Raw genomic sequence first — 20,997 nt, forward strand, 5'->3', positions numbered from 1 at the left:
ATATTTCCTTCCTCTTATAGCAAGTTGTTAGAAGTCTCTAGGATCTGGATATGAGTTAGACTATAATAGAGATGAAACAAATGAAAATGATAATGAGAACATTTCTCCTTCACCTTCCTACTTTAGAAATATCCACGGAACTTTCCATCTCCAAAGGCAGTAACTCACAAGAGTGATGGGAAGAAGCAAACAGACTCTGTGGAAAATCCAAGCAGTACCCAGGAGAGGTTAGCAGCTGTGGCCTTGACCTGAGTCAGCTTGGGTTTGAGCCCTGGCTCTGCCTGTTCCTAGTTAGTTGTTTGACCCCGTTTAACCTCCTTGAGTCTTATTTCCCTCTCTGTAAAACAGGAAAAACATCCTCTTAGGCTTGAATAATATGAAATGTATGATATACTTAACACAGCACCTAGCAGATTGTTGCATGCTCCATAAATGCTATCTATTTTTTATTGGAACTTTTGCTGTTAGGTTGCTGTATAAAATATAAAGGCACATTATTAGTTTAAAAAAACAACAACTCACAGTTTCTGGTTTAACTGGTTTCTGTTGGCACCTAATAGCTTTACACATCTTGATTTAAGAGAGGCTAAAAAACAAAGAATGGATGTCAATGGATGTTTCTACTGTCAAGAACAGATGCTCTTGTTTGGGCTCAGCTAACACTGAAGTCTAGTCGGCAGCCCCAAATACACCCATTTGATTTCTCCTGCCGGTGTAAGTAGGAAATTGATGCTGCTGAGAGTGTGAAATTTGAGTCTTTAGAATTTGTAATTAATATGTCAGTCCCTGACATGCACATCCTATCCTTTCTTATTTCTTATGTAAGTTTTGGTTCTCATTCCCACCATTCCCAAACTCTTACTTAAAAAAATAATAAAGTTATACATAGGGATTCCTGAAAATAAAGTAGCAGCCTGGTTACATGCAGAGCTGAAATGAGGACCATCTCTTGATAGGTCTCTTGTCCAAGGAAACCTTTTCTATTAGATCTTAGTCTTTTCGCTTATGGCTTTAATCTAACCAAAAATGTAGATGTCCCTCTGGAAAGGTAACACCTTGAAACATTTACCCAGAATCCTTTTTGTGAGTAAAATATATTAGAGTATCTCATGGATACTCTGTGGAACACACTTTGGGAAATGCTGAATTAGACTCCTTAGTAGCAAAATAGCAAGAAACAAAATTGGGACTGGATATTTTTCAATATTATAGGTATTGAATACTGATGATAACAAGAAAGTAACTCTTTATTAAAATGTGGTTAGTGAGACATACATGGAAAAAAGATGTAGCCTTAAACTTTTAGATCCCAACATTGTACCTGGACCAGGAAAAGAGATACCGGGAGCATCTGAGAACGGAGTCTGCAGCTGTTGCCAGATGCAGCTTGAAGAAGAGTTCAGTTACAGGAAAAGGTAGACCTTCCCACTTAAAGTTTTGTGCTTTGAAAAGAAGAACAGTGTGCATGGTGATATGCAGTTAGGAACCAGACTCTACCCCTTTTCTCCTCTACCCCTCCTCTACCCGCCCCACCCCCACCCCCACCCCCACCCAGAGACTTCAGCAGATGTATTCCTTTGCTTAGGGCTGCCATAACAAAGTGCCACAGACTGGGTAGCTTACACAACAACATTTCTTTTCTCACAGTTCTGGAGGTTAGAAGCCCAAGATCGAGGTGATCTCAGGGTTGGCTTCTTCTGAGGCCTGTCTTCTCAGCTTTTAGGTGGTGTCTTCTCCCTGAGTCCCCATGTGGTCTTCCCTCTGTATGTGTCTGTGTTCATCTCCTCTTCTTGTAAGGACACCAGCCATATTGGATTGGGGGCCACCCAGATGCCCTCATTTTAACTTCATCATCTCTTTAAAGTAACTGTATCCACTCTGAGGTACTGGGGATTCGGACCTCAACATATGAATTTAGGGCAGAGACACAATTCATCCCATAACACAGGCATAACTCCTCTCACTGGCCCCTTAAAGACTCTTTAAAGATGGATGCCGGGTTACTATGTGCCCTGCTCAATTTCCTGCAGTACAAATACAAAAAAGAAAACTGTTTAAGCTCTCTGCTAAATTATCTACCACTCCTGTTTCTTACTCAATTTTTCTCCAACTATTTTAGCTCTTACTCTGTCTCCCTCGAGCCAAGAGAGCCTCTGTGACTCGGGCCCTTTTGTACCCTCCAGTGTCCCTTTGAATAGAGCTGTAAAGACATGCTGTTCACTGGCTGATCCCCAGAGCCCACCCTTAAAGAGTTTTTGTACCACCCTACCCACTCATCTTTGCCAGACCTGATAGCTTCCTCAGCTGCCAAGGATCTCCAATCACATCACAAAAATTTAAAACCCACAGACTCTGGAAGAGATGCCTCGGTGGTGTTAAAATGAAGGTAGCATTCTTTCCCACCAGGGAAAACACTCATGATTTGTTGATTTGTTGACAGTTTGCAGGTCTGGGAAGAGTACTAAGTCAGCAGAGGGCTCAATACCTAACACAGGAAAGACCATTGTCCTGCAATAGTGAAGAATGGACTTCACCAGTTCACCTCAGAGCTGGGACCTGGCTGGAGGGGATGGCAAAGTGTTGGGTTTCTGTAATGGAAGGCAGACTTTTTTTTTTTTTCGTTTTAATTACGCTGTTATGTGATAGAAGTCATAAGGTAAAAGAAAAGTATGGAAAGCTGATTTCTTTAATATATGACCTTCTGATAGCCTATATGTTTTAGGGACAAACTTCCTAATGAGACTTTTTATAATAAAGCTTTCATTGCTTTGAAAAATATTAACTTTTCCAGTTCTTCCGGGTAGATCAAACAGAGCCTGCAGTTATAGTTACAATATCCTAAAGATTTAGCTTCTCAGTAATAATGGGTAAGAGCCTTAGCATTGCCACAGGCCAAAACTATATTATTTGAAATGAAACCTCTCATAAATATCCAACTATGAAGTCACTATCTATCAACTGCTGTTATATAAACAGGACAGAGCTAAATCTCCCATCTGCCAATATCAGAGCTGCCACAAAGAATGATTTTGTGTCCAGATATCACAAATTAAACAGGCTCTTGCTCTGTCAGCCAATTCTAGGAAGCCAAGTGTGGTTTGGGTAGTCACCATGTAGTCCAAGAAAGGAGGTCTGGAAAGTCTGAATTCTTCTTTCTCTTTTGCCAAGAGCTTGGACCACCCTCAGGCTTAGGAGCTGTCTGCTGGGTAGTAGAAAAGATGTGACTGATTTTTTAGAAAGAACACTGTAGCTACCAGTGTCCCACTTCTTAACTCTTCTTTTCTACAACTTTCTCCATACCTTTGTGACACAGTTAACTTTAGACTTCTGCCCTCACTCTGCTTTGAGCACCTATTTATCTAGTTTACCGCAGTCTTGATCAGCACCAGAAATGCTAATGGAAGGTCTGTGGACCAAGCTTTGAGAAACACTGCTCAAAACAATAAGAAGCCATCAACAGAATGTACTTCTGCATTAACCTTTTCACATCTTCTGTTCCAGGGCCTAGAACATGGCAGTCACATAATATGCATGTGGTAATCTAAACTGAAGCCAAGATTCTTTTTTTCTAGCCTAAGATTTCTTTGAGTCTAAGATTTTTAAGTAGGGAAGTAACATGATTTAGGTTTTAGAGAGTAAATAGGAGGAGCTTAGAAGCTGGAGAAAAGAAAACAGAGATCAGAGTTAAGGGGACCAATTGTGCCTCCTCTCATTAAAATTAAAGAACACATTATAATAATGGTATAATAATAATAACCAACATTGACATAATTCTTACGATATACCAGGCCCTATCATAAAAGCTTTTCTTAAATTAACTCGTTAAATTCTCATAACAACCTAATAGGTAGGGACTATCATTATCTTCATTTGAAGACCCAGAAATGGAGATCCAGAGAGAGTAAGGTGCTTACCCAGAGTGACATAGTCAATTAGTGGCATAGGTTTGATTTCAACAGGCCATCTAGCTTCCAAGTTCAGCATGCAAATCACTTCTATATGAATTGTCTCAAGTAGTCCTTACTTCCCATCCACCCAGCTTCCCAGTAAGGCAGTGGCCAGTGTGCTGGCTTCTCCTGCTGGCCTGTCTTACCTAACTTCACTAGGTATGGCCTACTTCCTTGCTTACCATGATCAAAAGTTAATTGACCTTCTCTTATTCCCCAGGGCCCTGGGTCAATTTACTGATTGTAGTAGCTTACTATGTCATAAGTCATGCCAAGATGACTCATTATTCTTTCAACAAATATATATTGAGCACTCACTATGTGCTAGGCACTGCATTAGGTGTATACAAAGGATTTACAGTGAATGTACCATCAAAGAAATAGACATGTAAACAAATACAATAATTATAAATCCTGATTAGTGCCCTTAAGAAAATAAAAATGATTGCATCTAATGGGATAATGACCCAAAGAAATGCTTCTTTGGTGATGAGAATTTCAGATGCTATGACAAATCACATAGGAAATCACATATTTTGGGATACTGGTGGCCTTTCTATTGGGCCCTTAAATATACCAACTTCTTAGTAAAAAAAAAAAAAGAAACTATCTCCACCATCCTCCAGCCTAGAATCTTTTAGTGGTTCTTCTCAGCCTTCAGGATATAAAATTCAAACCCCTCGGTATGATTCACATGCCCTCCCAGGTTAGCCTTCTGCCCACCTTCCAGACTCAACATCATGTTAGTCCCTTCCCCACCCCTTTCACATTTAACTTCTACCATACTCAAGACTAATAATCACATAACGCCCTATATACCTAGGTTGCCTATCCCCCTTCTCCACACTTCACCTGAAGAGCCCCTATTTATCTTTCAACACTCAGACTAGAGTTACCTTTCAATAAGCCCTCTCCACCCAAAGCTGGGCTTAGTACTGCCCCTTGGGGATCCTTTAGTGTTCCAGGTTGAATTGTGTCCTCCACCCCCAATTTATATGTTGAAACTCCTAGTACTTCAAAATGGAATGGTGTTTGGGTATGGGAGTCTTTAAAGAGGTAATTAAGTTAAAATGAGGTCTTTTGCATGGGCCCTAGTCCAATAGAGCTGGTGTCCTTATAAGCAGAGGAGATTGGGACATAGATATACACACAGAGAAGACTATGTGAAGACGCAGGGAGAAGGTGGCCATCGGCAAGCCAAGGAGACAGGTCTCTCTCTCCTCGAGGTAACCAAGCCTGTGGTCACCTCCATCTTGGACTGCTAGTCTCCAGAACCACAAGAAAATAAGTTTCTCTTGTTTAAGCCATCCAGTCTATGGAAATTTGTTATGGCAGCTCTAGCAAACCAACAAACTTAGCATCCTGTCTAAACCATAGTGATACACCTGCTTCCTGGACCTAAGTCAAAAAAAACCTCATCTTTTTAAACTTTCACCCCCCCCCCCCCCAGTGTTGACCTCAGGGCTGGACATGTGGTAACCTCTCAGTTAGTGTTTGCTGAGTGAGTGAAGGAATGAATGAACCGCTTATTTCACTTATGTGGAGGGCATATCAATGCAGCATTACTTCTGAACACTGGAGAGCAGTCTGGAATAGTGTAATCATCTGAGAGAAAGGTTGGCTCCCTCTCAGAATAAAGGGAACCAGCACTACAGTTCCCACTGCAGCAATCAGGATTTGGAAAAACAGAAGGTAACAGAGGCAACCCCTGAGGCACAGATCCGTGGTATTTCCCAGGTCTTTCAAACACATTTAATTGTGCACATGGAAAAGAATGGCATCATTATTTAATACAAAATACAATAACAACAATAGATTGCTCATGTAGGCACACAAGTCCCCTGCAGAGAATTTAATGTGTGTGTTGCCTTTACCCACATATACAGCCAAGGCAGTGGGAATGGGGGCCAGCCCATTCTTGTGGCCTGGGAAGAGAGAACATGGATGCCTATGGTTGTTATAACAGCAAAAGGGGGGAAAACAAAAGAAAGCCCAAGGGTAGAGCTACGACTTCACTTAAGACGAATGTATATCTTTATTTTTGTCCTCAGCAATAACCCAAAGAAATATCTGATGCTACTGAAAGACTGCTGTCATCCCTGGTAGATACTCATCAATTATTATTAAGTATTGCACGGTTCAGGTCAAGATATAATATGTCTGAGAAAAACCGTGGCACCTCCTTTTAATCTTGCGTAGAAAACAATTAAAGTATATAAAGCACATTATTAAAATATGTAAAATTTATAATTTAATTATAAGATTGCATAGCTTTATGATCTAATAGTTCTGCTGTATTTTGCATATTAGTGAACAATTGCTTTCTTAAAGCACACAGTAGAATCATTTACTTGATGCTGGAGAATAAGTTAATTATGGATTCCCTGTATATGACTAATGGATTTAATAATCACTTTACTGTAGAATTAACTTATACTTCCCTGTGCTTATAGCACTAATGATGATATTCATAAAAGTTATATTTTTTTAAAAATGTAAGATTGGCACAAAAAGAGAAACCCATGTACAACTTGGTTTTAGAGCCAGCAGTTCTAAATAGATAGTTCAGAGCCATCAAGGCCCTCTCCTTACTCCATAATAAATCATACACACCCTCCTCCCCACCCCCACCCCCGCTACCAACCCTGCCTCCATTGGCTTTATTAAGGGAATTTATTTTATTTAAGGGAAGACGAAATGCTTGCCAGATACATTTAGTGAAGCTTCTGATTTTTTTTAACCTCAGTTGTAGGTCACAATGAGGATTATTCGCTTACACCTATTCCGTGGCACTCTGGGAAGCCCCATATGTACTAAGAGTACACTGGGTTGCCCAAGTCCCTCTTTTTGTCCTCAGCTACATTCTCTTGAAGCCACTAATTTTTCTCCTTCATCCAGAGCAAATAACATTGGTGGAAGAAGTAGCAGGAATGTAATTTGCTTAAGGAGGGAGTCCGCGGTGCTGCCTTTCTGAACTTACATCCATTCTTACCACCAGCACCACCACCATGATGACCATTATCATCATAACCACCATCATCATCACCACCATCACCTGGATTCTTCTTCCTCATGGAATTAAGCAATGGAAGATCTGAATTTTTATTTTCAGCTCTGCCAGTTTACCAGTGGGGATGACCTTGAGGGGGTCATGAGACCTCTTCAAACCTGTTTGCATAGTTCTAAGATGTGAAAACTGACTCTGAATGCGCTTTGTCACTGTCAAGTCCTAAATACAATCAGTGTATTATTTTAATGACCCCTCCAACCCAGATGTGCATCATCCCCTCCTCCGTGAATTATTCTGCCAATTCTGGCATGGAGATTAAATATTCTGGAAAAGAAAGAACTACAGCTTACACTTTGTATTACTGCACGGAGTTGTTCACAAAGTATGTGCTCACTAAATATCTATTGATGAATTGATCTGAAAGAGTATAAATCTTAAGGACTGGAGGGATTATAATTTCCTTTACATCAGAGACCCACAGCTTTAGTTGTGAATCCATGAATCTCTGTATCCCTGCCTCACGCTTTCACCAATCTCTTCCAGTATAATGCTCTACTGAGAGTTCAGTCATAAATGGTAATGACAAGCTGACAGGAGATTTGACCTAGCCCCTAGCAGGGACTCAGGAGACCTAAAGGTATCATTCCCTGCTCCACTGTTGGTTCTTCATAAGGTGCCAGATACCCCAGATATCCTTTCCCTCCACCTCAGCACACTACAGGAGTAAACTCAACTTCTTTATAAAATATTGAATTGCTCTGACAAGTGAGAAATCCACCAAGTTTTGCCTTTGTTTCATGCAACATATAATGTTATTCGAGGAAAGATCTTAAACTAAATTTTCAAGATTTCACTTATGTCCTCCTTGGCTAATTAAAATGTAATTGATTAAGGTAGGCTGAATTAAATTTTCCTACCCCTTTTAATCCCTAAACCTTTTGTTTGTTTATTGACCCTTATTTACGACATAACTTCCCTCCACACCCCACTCCCCAGCCATAGTCAAATCACTTCTGTGGCCACTGGAGTGATTTGTTCATACCGATTGGTCATACAAAATACTCAGGATACTCTCTGAAATTCATTTTTCTCATTAGAAGATATAATGCATAAACTCCTTGCCCAAATTTATGCCCTTTCTCTTCATTCACAGTCTTTAGCTTTTGGCCGAAAGCAATGCTTCTGAGACTGCAATGTGCAGACCCATGACCTGGGGTCATGGTGAAATGGAGCCCAGGACTCAGTGAGGCTCAGATTCTGCATTTCCTACAATTCCCAGGGGAAGCAGGTTAGCTGTTGGTCCCAACCAACACTTTGAGTAGCGAAGACCGAAACTTTTTGTGGATCAGCCTTGTAATAATACCTCTTTAATTTTATACCCAGAACATTCATATTATGTATTTTTTTCATGTAAGAGACAAATGTTTAAACATCAAAATTTCTTCTACTCAGAAATAAGTTTATTCTTATTTTTCTTTGAAACACTAAAACTCACTACCTTTCATCTCTGTCTCCACTTCATCTCCATTTCAGTCTCATATTCCTTTCTCTTTTTTCAACCGGCTCCACAAACTAAAATATGTTGAGCATTACATGAGCATAACTACCTCTCTGGTTTTCAGATGCCTTTTGCCTTTCAGATGTTAAATAACATCTAAAATGTCTTGGATTTATATAATACTTTATGCCTTACAAAGGGCTTGCGTGCACTTATTTCATAAAAATAAGTTCACGTCTGGGGAGAGAGAGAATGATAAAGTGAAAAAAGTAGATGGACTTTGGAGATTCATCTGGGTACAAATCCTGGTTCTGTAAATATTCAATCTTGGGCAAAATTTTTAACCTCTTTGCTTAAATTTTCTCATTTGTCAAAGGGGAGGGTGTAAATAGCTGTATCGTGAACTAGTTATTTGGGTTAAGGTTGGGGTGGTGTGGTTTCAAAGGAACCTGACTAGCCAAGACTTGGAACACAGGGGATACTTCATGTGCATCCCTTTCAAATCATATCCAGCTGCCCCTCTAATCCTACTTCCTGTTTAGGCAGCTCTCAACGTCCTCTGTCCTGCATGGCTGTCCTCCAGGATGGCAACTGGCATGAGACAGTATCTGCTCCTTTTCTCTCCAAACCTTTCACGCTTCCTCCATAAAACCTGCTGCTGCTTTTGTGAGGCATGTAGCTCGTATTTGACACCTAGATTTCAAGTGATCAAACAAGACATGATGACAAATCTAAGAAAAATGACACCAGCCTTTTGAAAGAAACCAAAATCAATTCCCTCCCCTCCTTTCCTTGAGGTTCCCTCCTTTCCAGCTGTTATCTTACCTCATCTATCATACTTAGAAATCCATATGTCTAGTTTAAATCACTGTTTCTCAGGCAACAGCCAGGCCATTTAGCAAGAGTCTAAAGCGAGCCAATATAATATTCTGCCTAGAGTGATATTCGGTCAAAGGTTACTGTGCCAGAGTAGGTTAATTATTCTAAAAGGACCTACTTTTACTATAATTATTGATTGCCATGAACTAATGAAAAAAAAAAGCTGCTATTTATTAAGTGCCTCTGTATTCCCTAGAAACACGTACATGTGTATCTCATTTTGTCCTCATCACGACTCTGCAAAAGGTTTTCCAATTTTAGGAAAAGTTTAAGATCAAGTTGGTCCAACTCACAAGCTGGACCAGCTTGGTAGGCAGAGCCAAGATTCAACCAACTCATAAGTGATTAACTGATTGTGTTATGTTTTAATTTAAAATTTATGTTTAGCCCCAGGGAATATGTGTATATAACAATAGAGTTCCACCAGACTTAGAACAAATAACAGCAGTCCCTCCCCACCTGTAATTCCCATTCCATTCCCCAGAGGAAACCTCTTTTGACAACTTTTTCTGCTATTTACTTTTATTCTTTTTTTTAATGTTTATTTATTTATTTTGAGAGAGAGAGGAGGGGAAAGTGAACAGGGGAGAGGCAGAAGAGAGGGAGAGAGAATCCCAAGCAGGCTCTGCACTGTCAGTGCAGTGAGACCTACAAACCGAACCATGAAATCATGACCTGAGCTGAAATCAATAGTCGGATGGTTAACTGACTGAGCCACCCATGCACCCCTACTTTTATATTTCTTTTAAAGTATGATTAGTTGCTATTTCTTAATTTTTCAACTTCTGAGTTATAATTGACTTACTACTATGAATGATGAAAATTTAACTCTCAACCACCATGTCCCCCAACAATTCCCCTTTTCTCTCCTCCTAATAGAGTAAGAATTGTTTTTAACTCAATAGTCAACGCCTATATTGATTTGGACATAGAAATGTTATTCACGGCTGAACAACAGTAGTACTGTTTGATAACTTTTCTTATGTGACGGTTTTTCTTGGAATTAATAATTGTGTCACCACGCCACTTCTTTAGTATTTTCTGTTTCTGTTACTAATTCATCCCCCGCTCTTTGCCAGAACCAGAACCATAAAACTCTCAGTATGGTCAAATGCACCAAGTGATTTACGGTTTTCCAGTGTGTGCATGTTTTGTTTTGTTTTTCCCGAACACTCATCCTACAGCCCTAAACTACCAGTCCACACTGAATGCTCAAAGTCTGCTTTATTCATTGTGTTGGGCTCTTATTTGGCTCTTTCCACCTATAGATACACATCGTTCATGTTTCCTGCGTGGTTTCTTTGATAATTTCCCTCCTTTTGATAGTATCTCTGTTCTCTGTATCTGAAGTCCTACTAGTTAGATGTTTGACTTCTAAAAAAGATCCTCTGTTTCTTCTTTTCTTGCCTATCTTTTTTGCCTATTTAGTGTAGATTTCAGGTGATTTCTTCAACTTTTCCTTCCAACTAATGGTTTATTTATTCAGTATTTTATTTTTCACTTCCAAGGTCATTTCCTCTTCTCTGAATGTTTCTTTACTATGGTATCCTGTGCTTGTTCCAGGAATGCAATATTTTCTTTTCTCTAAGGATATGGATATTAATTATAGGTTTTTTTAAGTTATAATTTTGGTTGTATGTTTGTTTCCTTCAAAATTTGTTTTTAAATTCTAGTTAGTTAACATACAGTGTAATATTGTTTTCAGAAGTAGAATTTAGTGATTCATCCCTTACATATAACACCTGGTGCTCAACAGGACAAGTGCCCTCCTTAATACCCATCACCTATTTAGCCCATCCTCCACCCACCTCCCTCCATCAACCCTCAGTTTATTCTCTGTAGTTAAGAGTCTCTTATGGTTTGTTTCCCTCTCTTTTTTTTCCATTTCCCATATGTTCATGTTTTGTTTCTTAAACTCCACATACGAGTGAAATCATATGGCATTTGCCTTTCTCTGACTTATTTTGCTTAGCATAATACACTCTTGCTCCATCCATGTCATTGCAAATGGCAAGATTTCATTCCTTTTGATGGCTGAGCAATATTCCATCATATATATATATATATATATATATATATATATATATATATCCATCCATCATACACACACACACACACACACATCACATCACATCACATCTTCTTTATCCATTCATCAGTTGATGGAAATTTGGGCTCTTTCCATACTTTGGCTATTGTTGACAATGCTGCTATAAATATCGGGGTACATGTACCCCTTCAAACCTGTATTTTTGTATCCTTTGGATAAATACCTGGTAGTGCATTGCTGGATCATAGGGTAGTTCTTTTTTTTTTTTTCTTTTTTTGAATGCTTATTTATTTATTTTAAGAGACAGAGAGACTGACAAAGTGGGGGAGGGAGGGAGGGAGAGAGAGAGAGAGAGAGAGAGAGAGAGAGAGAGAGAGAATCCCAATCCCTCCATGCTGTCAGTGCAGAGCTCGACATAGAGCTTGATCTCATGAACCACGAGATCATGACCTGAGCCGAAATCAAGAGTCCCACACTTTGCTGACTGAGCCACCCAGGCACCCCCAGGCAGTTCTATTTTTAACTTTTTGAAGAACCTCCACACTGTTTTCCAGAGTGGAATGCACCAGTTTGCATTCCCACCAACAGTGTGCAAGAAGGTTCCCCTTCCTCCCCATCCTCATTGATACTTGTTTTTTCTTGTGTTGTTGTTTTTAGCCATTCTGACAGGTGTGAGGTGGTATCTCATTGTGGTTTTGATTTGTCAAATTATAGTTATTTTTTTTAAATTTTCTTCTCCCTGATCCTCCTATTTCTTCAAGTAGATTTCTTCTACGTGCTTATTTGTCTCTCATCTTTCATATTAGAGGCTCTCCTCTTGCCTGTATCACTCTGAGGTACTCTTAAATATAACACAGGAAGCTCTTCATGGACACAGCATCCAACTAGTGAACTTTTAAGAGAGTGATAAAAGGGTGATGAGGTGGTGGGTCAGCTTGTTCACTGTTATCCAAAGTGACTATATTTCCCAAGGACATCAATTTCTTTCTTGGAAGATATAAACCTGGCTGCCAGCATCCCTGGAGCCCAGAGAGAAAATGGGCATGTAGTCTAGCAGGTCAGTAAGCTGACTTCACTAAATCTCCTAGTCCAGCCCTTTACCCTTAGCCACAGCTGAGCAAACCTTGTAAGAAATTGAATTCCAAGTTGTTGCTGTTTTTCAACCAGCTACCAGAGAATGGATCTTACCGTTCTATACACTAACTTTCAAAACCTGTTTTCAGCCCCACTCCACAACTTTGTCTCCAGAGGTTCCTGTTGCTGTCATATCTTGACATTGTGGGGTTCTGCAGTGTGATGTGGCTGGCTTCCTGTCACCTTCTCCTGCTCCTACTGCAGGTGTCTAGGTTGCTGCTCTCTCTGCCGTGCTAAAACAGTAACTGCCTACTTATTTGCTTCCAGTTTCCAACATTGTGTTGATTTCCCCATTTGCTATGATACTCTCTCCTGTTCTTTGTCTTCATTAATGTGTGTTGTTCAAACTCCTCACTACCATTTTAGCGAGATGTGAGGAGGGGACAGAAATATACATGAGAACTCATTTACCATGTTTAACCAGAAGTTCAATGCTTTATTCTTGTTTAGCAGTGATTTTAGAATCACAGCGTATTAAATAATGGCCTAAAACCTCACTTGACTCTCAAATAAACAGAGGACAATTAGGTTGCACCATAGATATGTTCTATTATTTCATAAAATAGTAACCTAGGTGTACTGAACATGTTAGTATAACTTTTTTTTATTTTATTTAAGTTTTTTATTTTGAGAGAGAGAGAGAGAGAGAGAGAGAGAGAGAGCAGAGTTGGAGCAGAGAGAGAAGGAGAGAGAGAATCCCAAGCAGGATCCATGCTGCCAGTGCAGAGCCCAACACAGGGCTCGAGCTCATGAAATGTGAGATCCTGACCTGAGCTGAAACCAAGAGTCGGACCCTTAACAGACTGAGCCGCCCAGGCGCCTCCTTGTTAGTCTAACTTTCATGACTAGAACAGAAGGAAGAAAAAGAGGGAGAGAGGAAGGAAGAAGAGGAAAAAAAAAGAAATAATGGAGAGTCGCTAAATGTTTAAAAATCATACATGATAGTAAATAAACTTTACACTTTACGTAAGTTTTCTTCATTAATATTTCTTGGGCTTCACTATTAGGTGATATAAAACAATTTTATTCTCATACAATAATTGCCTTGAGATTTGGCTTCCTGAACTAACAGGAGGCAAAAAGTATACTTTTATTGCCAAGAGCATAGTTTGTTTTAAACTCAAAACTGTCCCTATAAAATTGCAGCCCAGAAGAGGATTTGTGGATTTTAAAATATCCTGTATATCTTCTGTAGACTTGGAATGTGATGTCAATATTGGCTTGAAATCATTTGTGGCAGATTTGTGATTTGTTTTTGTTTCTATTTTGGAGGAAAAGAGTAAAAGAATAAAAGGAAGAAATGAGTAACTTTGGTTTTATTCTTGGCTCAAAACCAGATATTCAAGGCTCATGTTCACTGCCTTTGAATGAATGAAGCCTCTGGTAAGTGTAGTGATCTTTGCAGCCCTGCAACATGGTTTGTAGTCCCCCAGTTTGCATCATGGGGGCTGGCTGAGATTATTCAGGGGAAGAGATGACAAAGGAAAATGTGATTTAAAACTCTGCTTCCAGCCTGCAAACTGCCTGTCTGGGACTGTGTCAGATCAATATGGCCACTGCTTAGGATGTGGGAATGTGGAAGGTAAGCTCTGTGACGTGGACAGAAAAGTCACTTCTGTGGTCAGTGTGGGCACCACCTGATATGTGTCCTGGATGCAGAGGAGCTGATGGATGGTAAACCCCCTGAGCCATGAGGCATCTATGTGAACCAAGAAAGTGTCTATGGGCCTGAAGGAAAGACCTATAAAAATGTCTGCCAGTTCAGGTCGCTAACCTCTCAGAAGAGCACCAATATTAGCAAGAAGCACAAAAGATCTCATGAATCAGGTAATACAGAATCCCTATACCATTCACTTGATTTTTAAGTTTATTTATTTATTTTGAGAGAGAGAGAGTGTGTGCACATGCGAGTGAGGGTGGGACAGAGAGAGAGAGAGAGAGAGAGAGAGAGAGAGAGAGAGAGAAAGAGAGAATCACAAGTAGGCTCCTAGCTGTCAGCATGGAGCCTGATGCAAGGCTGGATCCCACAAACCACGAGATCATGACCTGAGAGGAAATCAAGAGTCAGACACTTAACCGACTGAGCCACCCAGGCACCCCCCCCCCATTCCCTTGAAATTTTAAAGAATAAAAATATAGGGGAGCACCTGGGTGGCTCAGTCATTTAAACGTCCAACTTTGGCTCAGGTCATTATTTCATGGTTCATGAGTTGGCTTTCTGCTGTCAGCATAGAGTCCCCTTTGGATCTTCTGTCTCCTCACTCTCTCTGCCCTCCCCCACTTGTGCTCTCTGTCTCTCAACAATAAACTTTTTTTTTAAAAAAGAATAAAGAATATATGTCTCTCTGTATGTTATCTATTTCTAACATTGACTGTGTGTGCTGAATTGATGAAAGAGCCTGATATTTTTTTGTGGTTACAGTCTGACTTAATTTCCAGGTTATCTGATCTCCAGCAGTCCTAAAAAATTCAGGTATAAGGAATTTGTTGTCTAGCACTTGATTTAGTGCTCCATAGATAAAATTATACAAGAAAAAAAAATTAACTGTACTAGGGCTCAACTCTGATTTTATTGAATAATAGGAAACGTTATTGAGTAAATGTTTTTTACATTTCATAACATTAACAGAATTCTCTTTATCTCTTCTACAGTTATCATGTAAAATCAACTACATTTTAATTTAGTGATATCTAGATGGAATTAAAAATAATAAGAAGCAATACATTGATAAATATGAATTATATCTGTATGGGAACTAATACCTTTTTAAAAGTGTGGATATGGCACATAACCAATTGGATGAAATTTCATTTTGGTGTGAGAGTCAAAACTTAAATCATTTGAAAGAACCACATGAACTAGATTGTAAATCTACATTACTTAATAAGTAAGTAGAAAAGACTTCCTATGTCATTTGCATTTATTTGGGGGCACTTAAGAGCTATAACAAGATAAAATAAAGTTCTTATAAGGCTGCATTTTTCTTGACAGGATAAAGAAGCCAATGTAAACATAAAACTACTATACTCATTGGCGAAGATGAAGAAAAATAAAGCAACTTTCACAGAGATGGTTTTACAGCCCCATATTAATGTAATTCATTCTTCAAAAATGAGTCATTCTAATTTCTTATAGATTTTCAAATGCCTTAATGCATGCTCTCTAGAGTTCTATATTGCTCATTAAACACTTCAAAATATAGTATCTGGAGATAGCCATTAATAGAACAGGGCAAGTTCAACAGTTATATCCGTATCTAGAACCTACTGTGTGTTATCACATGCTCACATTCTAAACACATGTGTTTCAGAATATGATCATTCCACTTAGTTTTCAAATGTCCATAGGTGCAATTTACCCTACTACATTTGTTTCTAACAAGTAAAAATATAAGATCTCAAGAAGCAGATTCCCAGAATGAAATAAGGCTTCACCAGCAATGTCCCCACTCTAATAATGTCAACCCATTCTAATACAGTATTAGAATTGCAAATACAGATACACAGTTCGCAGAGCATTACAGTACTGGATGTTCTGAAAGTCAAAACCCTGGAGAATTACATAGTTTAGCAAAGACATTTTTGCCTAAGATCCCGTGTGTTCAAAATAATCTCTCCAATCAGTAATAACCTATTATTGTGAATATATTCTGTTGTAGATGAGGGACAACAGTCATTTTCTCCAGAATGATAGAAAGATGGTGACAGGTGAAGTCTAGTGATCCTGATATCATTATCATATTTATCACTAATGAGTATTCTAAGACTAAGCTTTCCATTGTCCATCTTCTGGGGTTTTTTTTGCTTTTATTTTTGTTTTTAATTTTTAAATGAGAGTAGCTTTTCTAGAATCACTTTTAGGGCCACCAAAACTAGTGTCAGAAATCTTCAAAATCATTTGTATCATTGAGTCACAACTTCTCAGTGAAATTTGTGAGTTCCTAGAGCTGAGAAGGTAAGTATAAAAGAGCTGGTGATGTCAACAATTTGGGAATCCAAAATCCTACCATTTTTTATTTGGCTACCCCCTCCATACTCTAATTTCTAATTTCTACATGGATAATAATGCTACTTGAAGTTAAAGTATAAGGTGGGGCACCTGGGTGGTTTAGTCGGTTAAACGTCTGACTTTGGCTTAGGTCCTGATCTCATGGTTTGTGAGTTTGAGCCCCACATCATGCTCTCTGCTGTCATCACAGAGCCTACTTTGGATATTCTGTCTCCCTCTCTCTCTGCCCCTCCCCTACTCACACTCTCCCTCTCTCTCTCAAAAATAACTAAACATTTAAGTTAAAGTGTAAGAAAATGAATTCAGAGAGGAGAATTCTTTCAGAATCTTGTAACAAGCCTCTAAAAATTCACTGCATTTACAAAAACATATTTAACCATTTTTCTGTTAATTTATGTTAATACATTCCTATGATGGTTTGAATTCATGTGCTTTGCAAAATGACCAATTTGCCAACATAATTATGATTTTTCTACATTCATAAGAAACAATTTGCAGTTATTTTAACATAGTGATGTATACACATCAGCAACAGGCTAAAATCCTTTAAAATGTTTTCAAGGCTGCATTTTACATAACTCTGACACAATGTTCTTATGCTAAATAATACAAACCTAATGTGGTTTAACAGTCCATTGGGTATGATTTTCTTTGGGGTTTTGGCAGGTAATATGATAGATTGAGTTTGAACGTTGATCATGCTAGGGCTACAGAAGTCTGTGAGACCTTTTGCAGAGAAGACAGGTAGATTTATCATCAGTTATATTAGCACAGGTTATTGTGAGTATATTAAGTTTGTAAAACACAAGAAAATTAAAGTGCCAGCTTTGCCGATTAATATGTGACATTAGGTGAACAATGAAGTCATACCAGAGTTTTCTGTAGTCAAGCATAAAGTAATTGATTTGTGGGCAATTCAGAGTTAAAACTAAATGGGTTTGATTCATTTAAGTCCAAGAAAAGGTTACTGTTGTCAGCAATCAAAAAGTACTCCCCAAAGAGGAAAAACAAAAAAGAAAAGTATTGCCAAATATTAGGAGCTTTTAACACAAGATAGGACAAAAAAATTTGGTGGTTAGGAGACCTAAGCTAAACCATCCATTCTTTATGAGTTTCTTGATATAAAACGTACTCCCTAATGTTGAGAAGCAACAATTTAACACCAGTCCACTTTTTGTTTTATTTCTTATCCCATTTATTTTTGATTGGATGTTCACAACTTAATACTTCCAAGGGCCACACAGAGTAGCTTTGCCCTAGAAAAGGGGGATTTATGTGATTGCTAGCTTTTTTATTTGGTGCCCTTGGCATTGGCATTCCTGCTTTCTTGGGACAAAAAAGAAAAATTACTTTAATGTTAAGTTGACCGATGGCCCACTCTGATTTCCTGAGATTACTACTAATGAAAAAATACTTAATATTAAGAAATAGAAGCTATGGAATATAAACTTTATAAATGCTATCTGCCTTTATAGGGCCATACCAACAATTAAATAATTGTACAATATCAGCTGATACCAATTGCTATGTAGGCCGCAACAAAGAGTTAAATAAGTGGGGAAGAAAATTCTTATAGCTAGATTTAAAGGTGGCTTTATTTATTTATTTATTTTTTTACTCTGGGCCATAACAAAGTCAATTTCTGAGATGTTGTATCACTTAAGATAAAACTGAGCTATGCAACAATGATACTGCTGTTGTTTCTCAGAAAGCACTTTTAGTAAACATAATTAAATATTAATTAAATATGTGTATATGCATATAGTTTGAATTTTATCCTCTAACAGGTAAAAGTGTCCTCTGTAGCAACTTGTAGGAGTTTAGGATATTTTTTATTAATGTTTTTTTTTTAAACAAAAATAACACTGAAATAGAATTTACCATATTCTTAGTTGCTATTTCATTTCTAGGAAAAGGGTCTGTTTTAGATTTAGCTCCATTATTGAAATAAAATTATAAAGCTAGTTATGGTGTATTGGGAAAAATGAGATGTATGGGAAAACATTATCAGAAATGTAATGGGGAAAATATTCACTTCATAGACAGACACACCTTATTTAAATCTTGGCTCTGCCACTTAATGATGTGACTGACCTTGGGTAAGGTGCTTAACTTCATTAAAGTCACCTGTGAAATAAGAAAATGCCTACCTTGCCACTTGGTAGTATTAAATAAGAATTGAACAAAGCTTGGTACACATACGTTCAAAGATGTTTCCTTTTCTCCCATCCGCGAGAGAAAATCAGATCCTAGAGTAAGGACTATTATTATTATCCCTTATTTTATGTCACAAGGAACAGCTTTTATATTTTTTGATCTGGTCCATTTTTTGGTTAACAGTTTTGTTGAGATCTATTTCACATACCATACAATTCACCCACTTAAAGTATACGATGTAATGGTTTTTAATATATTCACAGAACTGTGCAACAATTCATGGCCACAATCAATTTTATTCACCACAATCAATTTTATATTTTCATTAGTCTAAACAAGAAACCTCACTCTCCTTAGTCATCACCCTCCAATCCTCCCATGTTGTCCAGCCCTAGACAATCACTAATCTACTTTCTGTCTCTATAGACTTTCCTATACTGAATGTTTCATATAAGTGGAATCATACATTACGTGGTCAATTGTGACTGACTTCTTCCGTTAACATGAGGTTTTCAAAGTTCATGCGTGCTGTAAAATGTGCCAGTATGTTCCTTATTATTCTTTTTTATTGGAATAATACTCCATTGTGTGTGTATGCCATGATGTTACCATGAACATGTATGTACAAGTTTTTGTGCAGACAGGTTTTCATTTCTCTTGGGTATATGCCTACAGGTAGAACTGCTGTATTATGTAGTAACTCTCTGTTTAACCATTTGCTAAACTTTCCAACGCATCTGCGCCATTTTACATCTCCACCAGCAGTGTATTATGGTTCCAGTTCTCTACACTATTGCCAATGTCTGTTATTATATCTTTTGCTCTGTTTCTTTTTTTTAAATTATAGTTTTCCTAGCGTGTGTGACATGGTGTCTCAGTATGCTTTTCATTTGCCTTTCCTAATGGTTCATGATGTTGAGTCTCTTTTCATGTGCTTACTGGCCATCTGTATATCTTCTTCCTGGGAATGTCGACTCAGATCTTTTGTCCATTGTTAGCTGAGTCATTTGTCTTTTTCTTACTGAGTCATAATAGTTCTTTATATATTCTAGATGCAAGCCCCTTATCACATACGTGGTTCCTTTTTTTTTCACCTCAGCATTCTCCCCCAACTTAGTACAGCATCTTCACAGCTTTATTCTTACTAAGTCTCTTAGAATTTCTAACAAAATGTTTTCCCATCCTAAATAATCCATATATTCAATTAGGTGACAGACACCTCTGAATAAGTTTATAATGCAAGGTTTCTTTGTCACTAGGATTCCCCTTTCATGCTGCTTAAATACTATGCATATTTTGTGGCAATTTTGGGTAAAAGTCTCCTGACTATTTGAGTAGGAAAAAAAAGCCCTCAATTATTAGTGCCAATTGAATTTATACATGCACAAATTATTTACAAAAAAAAAATTTCTTTACACACCGGAGCCATTTTTTGACACAAATTTCTCACTTAATTTTTTTCTTATGGCTTCTGTTTTTGCTTCGCCTCCTCAAAATACAGAGAACTTCACTCAAAATAATGACACTTTTGGTTGAAAAGTTTCAGCCTATCCAATACCATATTGATAGTGGAAGAAAAAGGGAAACAACTGTTCCTTCCTGATGGTGATAGGCATATTTCAGTGCAGGTATGGGAGTTATTTGCACAGTCCACACAGTCAATATATTTGTTGACAGTGCTAATGAATTCTTTCTTCCAGATCACATTTTATAATTTAAGTTTGAAATATTAAAATGTTTCCACTGTTATGTTAGGTAACATAAAAATTTGCGTATTCAAGGTACTAGATTTACAAAATCATTTCACATGTATAATCTCATCAATACGACTTAGAAGTCTGCACATGGTGATAGAGAAAAACGATGCAAGGGGTAATGTAGTGTTTCTCAAAGTGTGGCTCAGAGATCACAGTCACAGGATCATCTTGACACCCTGGTGAAATGACCAACTGGAGGACCCAACTGTAACCAAAAAGGATCCAGGATATAAGCAGTGTGCCTCACAAATCTGCCTTTTAAAACAATTGTTCAAGATGACCCCAATTTACCCTAAAGTTTGACAGCCACTGATATAGTTAAACAAGCAAATAAATAAATAAATAGCATAATACGTTTCAGAATGAAAAAGACTGTGAGCAAATTACTTCACCTCTTTGACCCTGTTGTCTCACCTTCTCAGGAACATCTCAGGACTGTTTAATAATGAATGCATGTCAATCACCTAGTGCATTGCCACGCCCAGAGTAGGCAGTCAATAAATAGTAGTTATCAGTTTTTCAAACCATACCTCTAGGGCATTCTTCTCAGAATAAT

At 38.1% G+C, this 20,997-nt stretch overlaps 1 protein-coding gene and 1 long non-coding RNA gene across 3 annotated transcripts in view; one reads left to right on the forward strand and one right to left on the reverse strand.

The window, feature by feature from the left end:
* Positions 1-6,997, forward strand: part of GABRP (gamma-aminobutyric acid type A receptor subunit pi) — a 36,718-nt gene extending 29,721 nt beyond the window's left edge. The window contains exons 10-11 of one of the 2 annotated variants that reach the window (XM_040444746.1): positions 1,307-1,415; positions 2,441-2,778. In XM_040444746.1, coding sequence (XP_040300680.1) covers positions 1,307-1,415; positions 2,441-2,517 — 186 coding nt within the window. In that variant the 3' untranslated portion in view covers positions 2,518-2,778. Of the gene's footprint in view, positions 1-1,306; positions 1,416-2,440; positions 2,779-6,845 lie in introns of those variants that run through there. The other variant, XM_040444773.1, reaches the window with a different exon arrangement.
* LOC121010941 (uncharacterized) lies at positions 938-19,173 on the reverse strand. The gene is made up of 3 exons (XR_005781433.1): positions 18,866-19,173; positions 12,589-12,597; positions 938-948 (listed from the first exon to the last, which is right to left on the reverse strand). It is a non-coding gene; the product is annotated as an uncharacterized LOC121010941 (long non-coding RNA).
* Positions 19,174-20,997: the final 1,824 nt, after the last annotated feature.

Source organism: Herpailurus yagouaroundi, unplaced genomic scaffold, assembly GCF_014898765.1.
Source record: "Herpailurus yagouaroundi ecotype Mexico unplaced genomic scaffold, PumYag 29, whole genome shotgun sequence".
Lineage (NCBI taxonomy): Eukaryota > Metazoa > Chordata > Mammalia > Carnivora > Felidae > Herpailurus > Herpailurus yagouaroundi.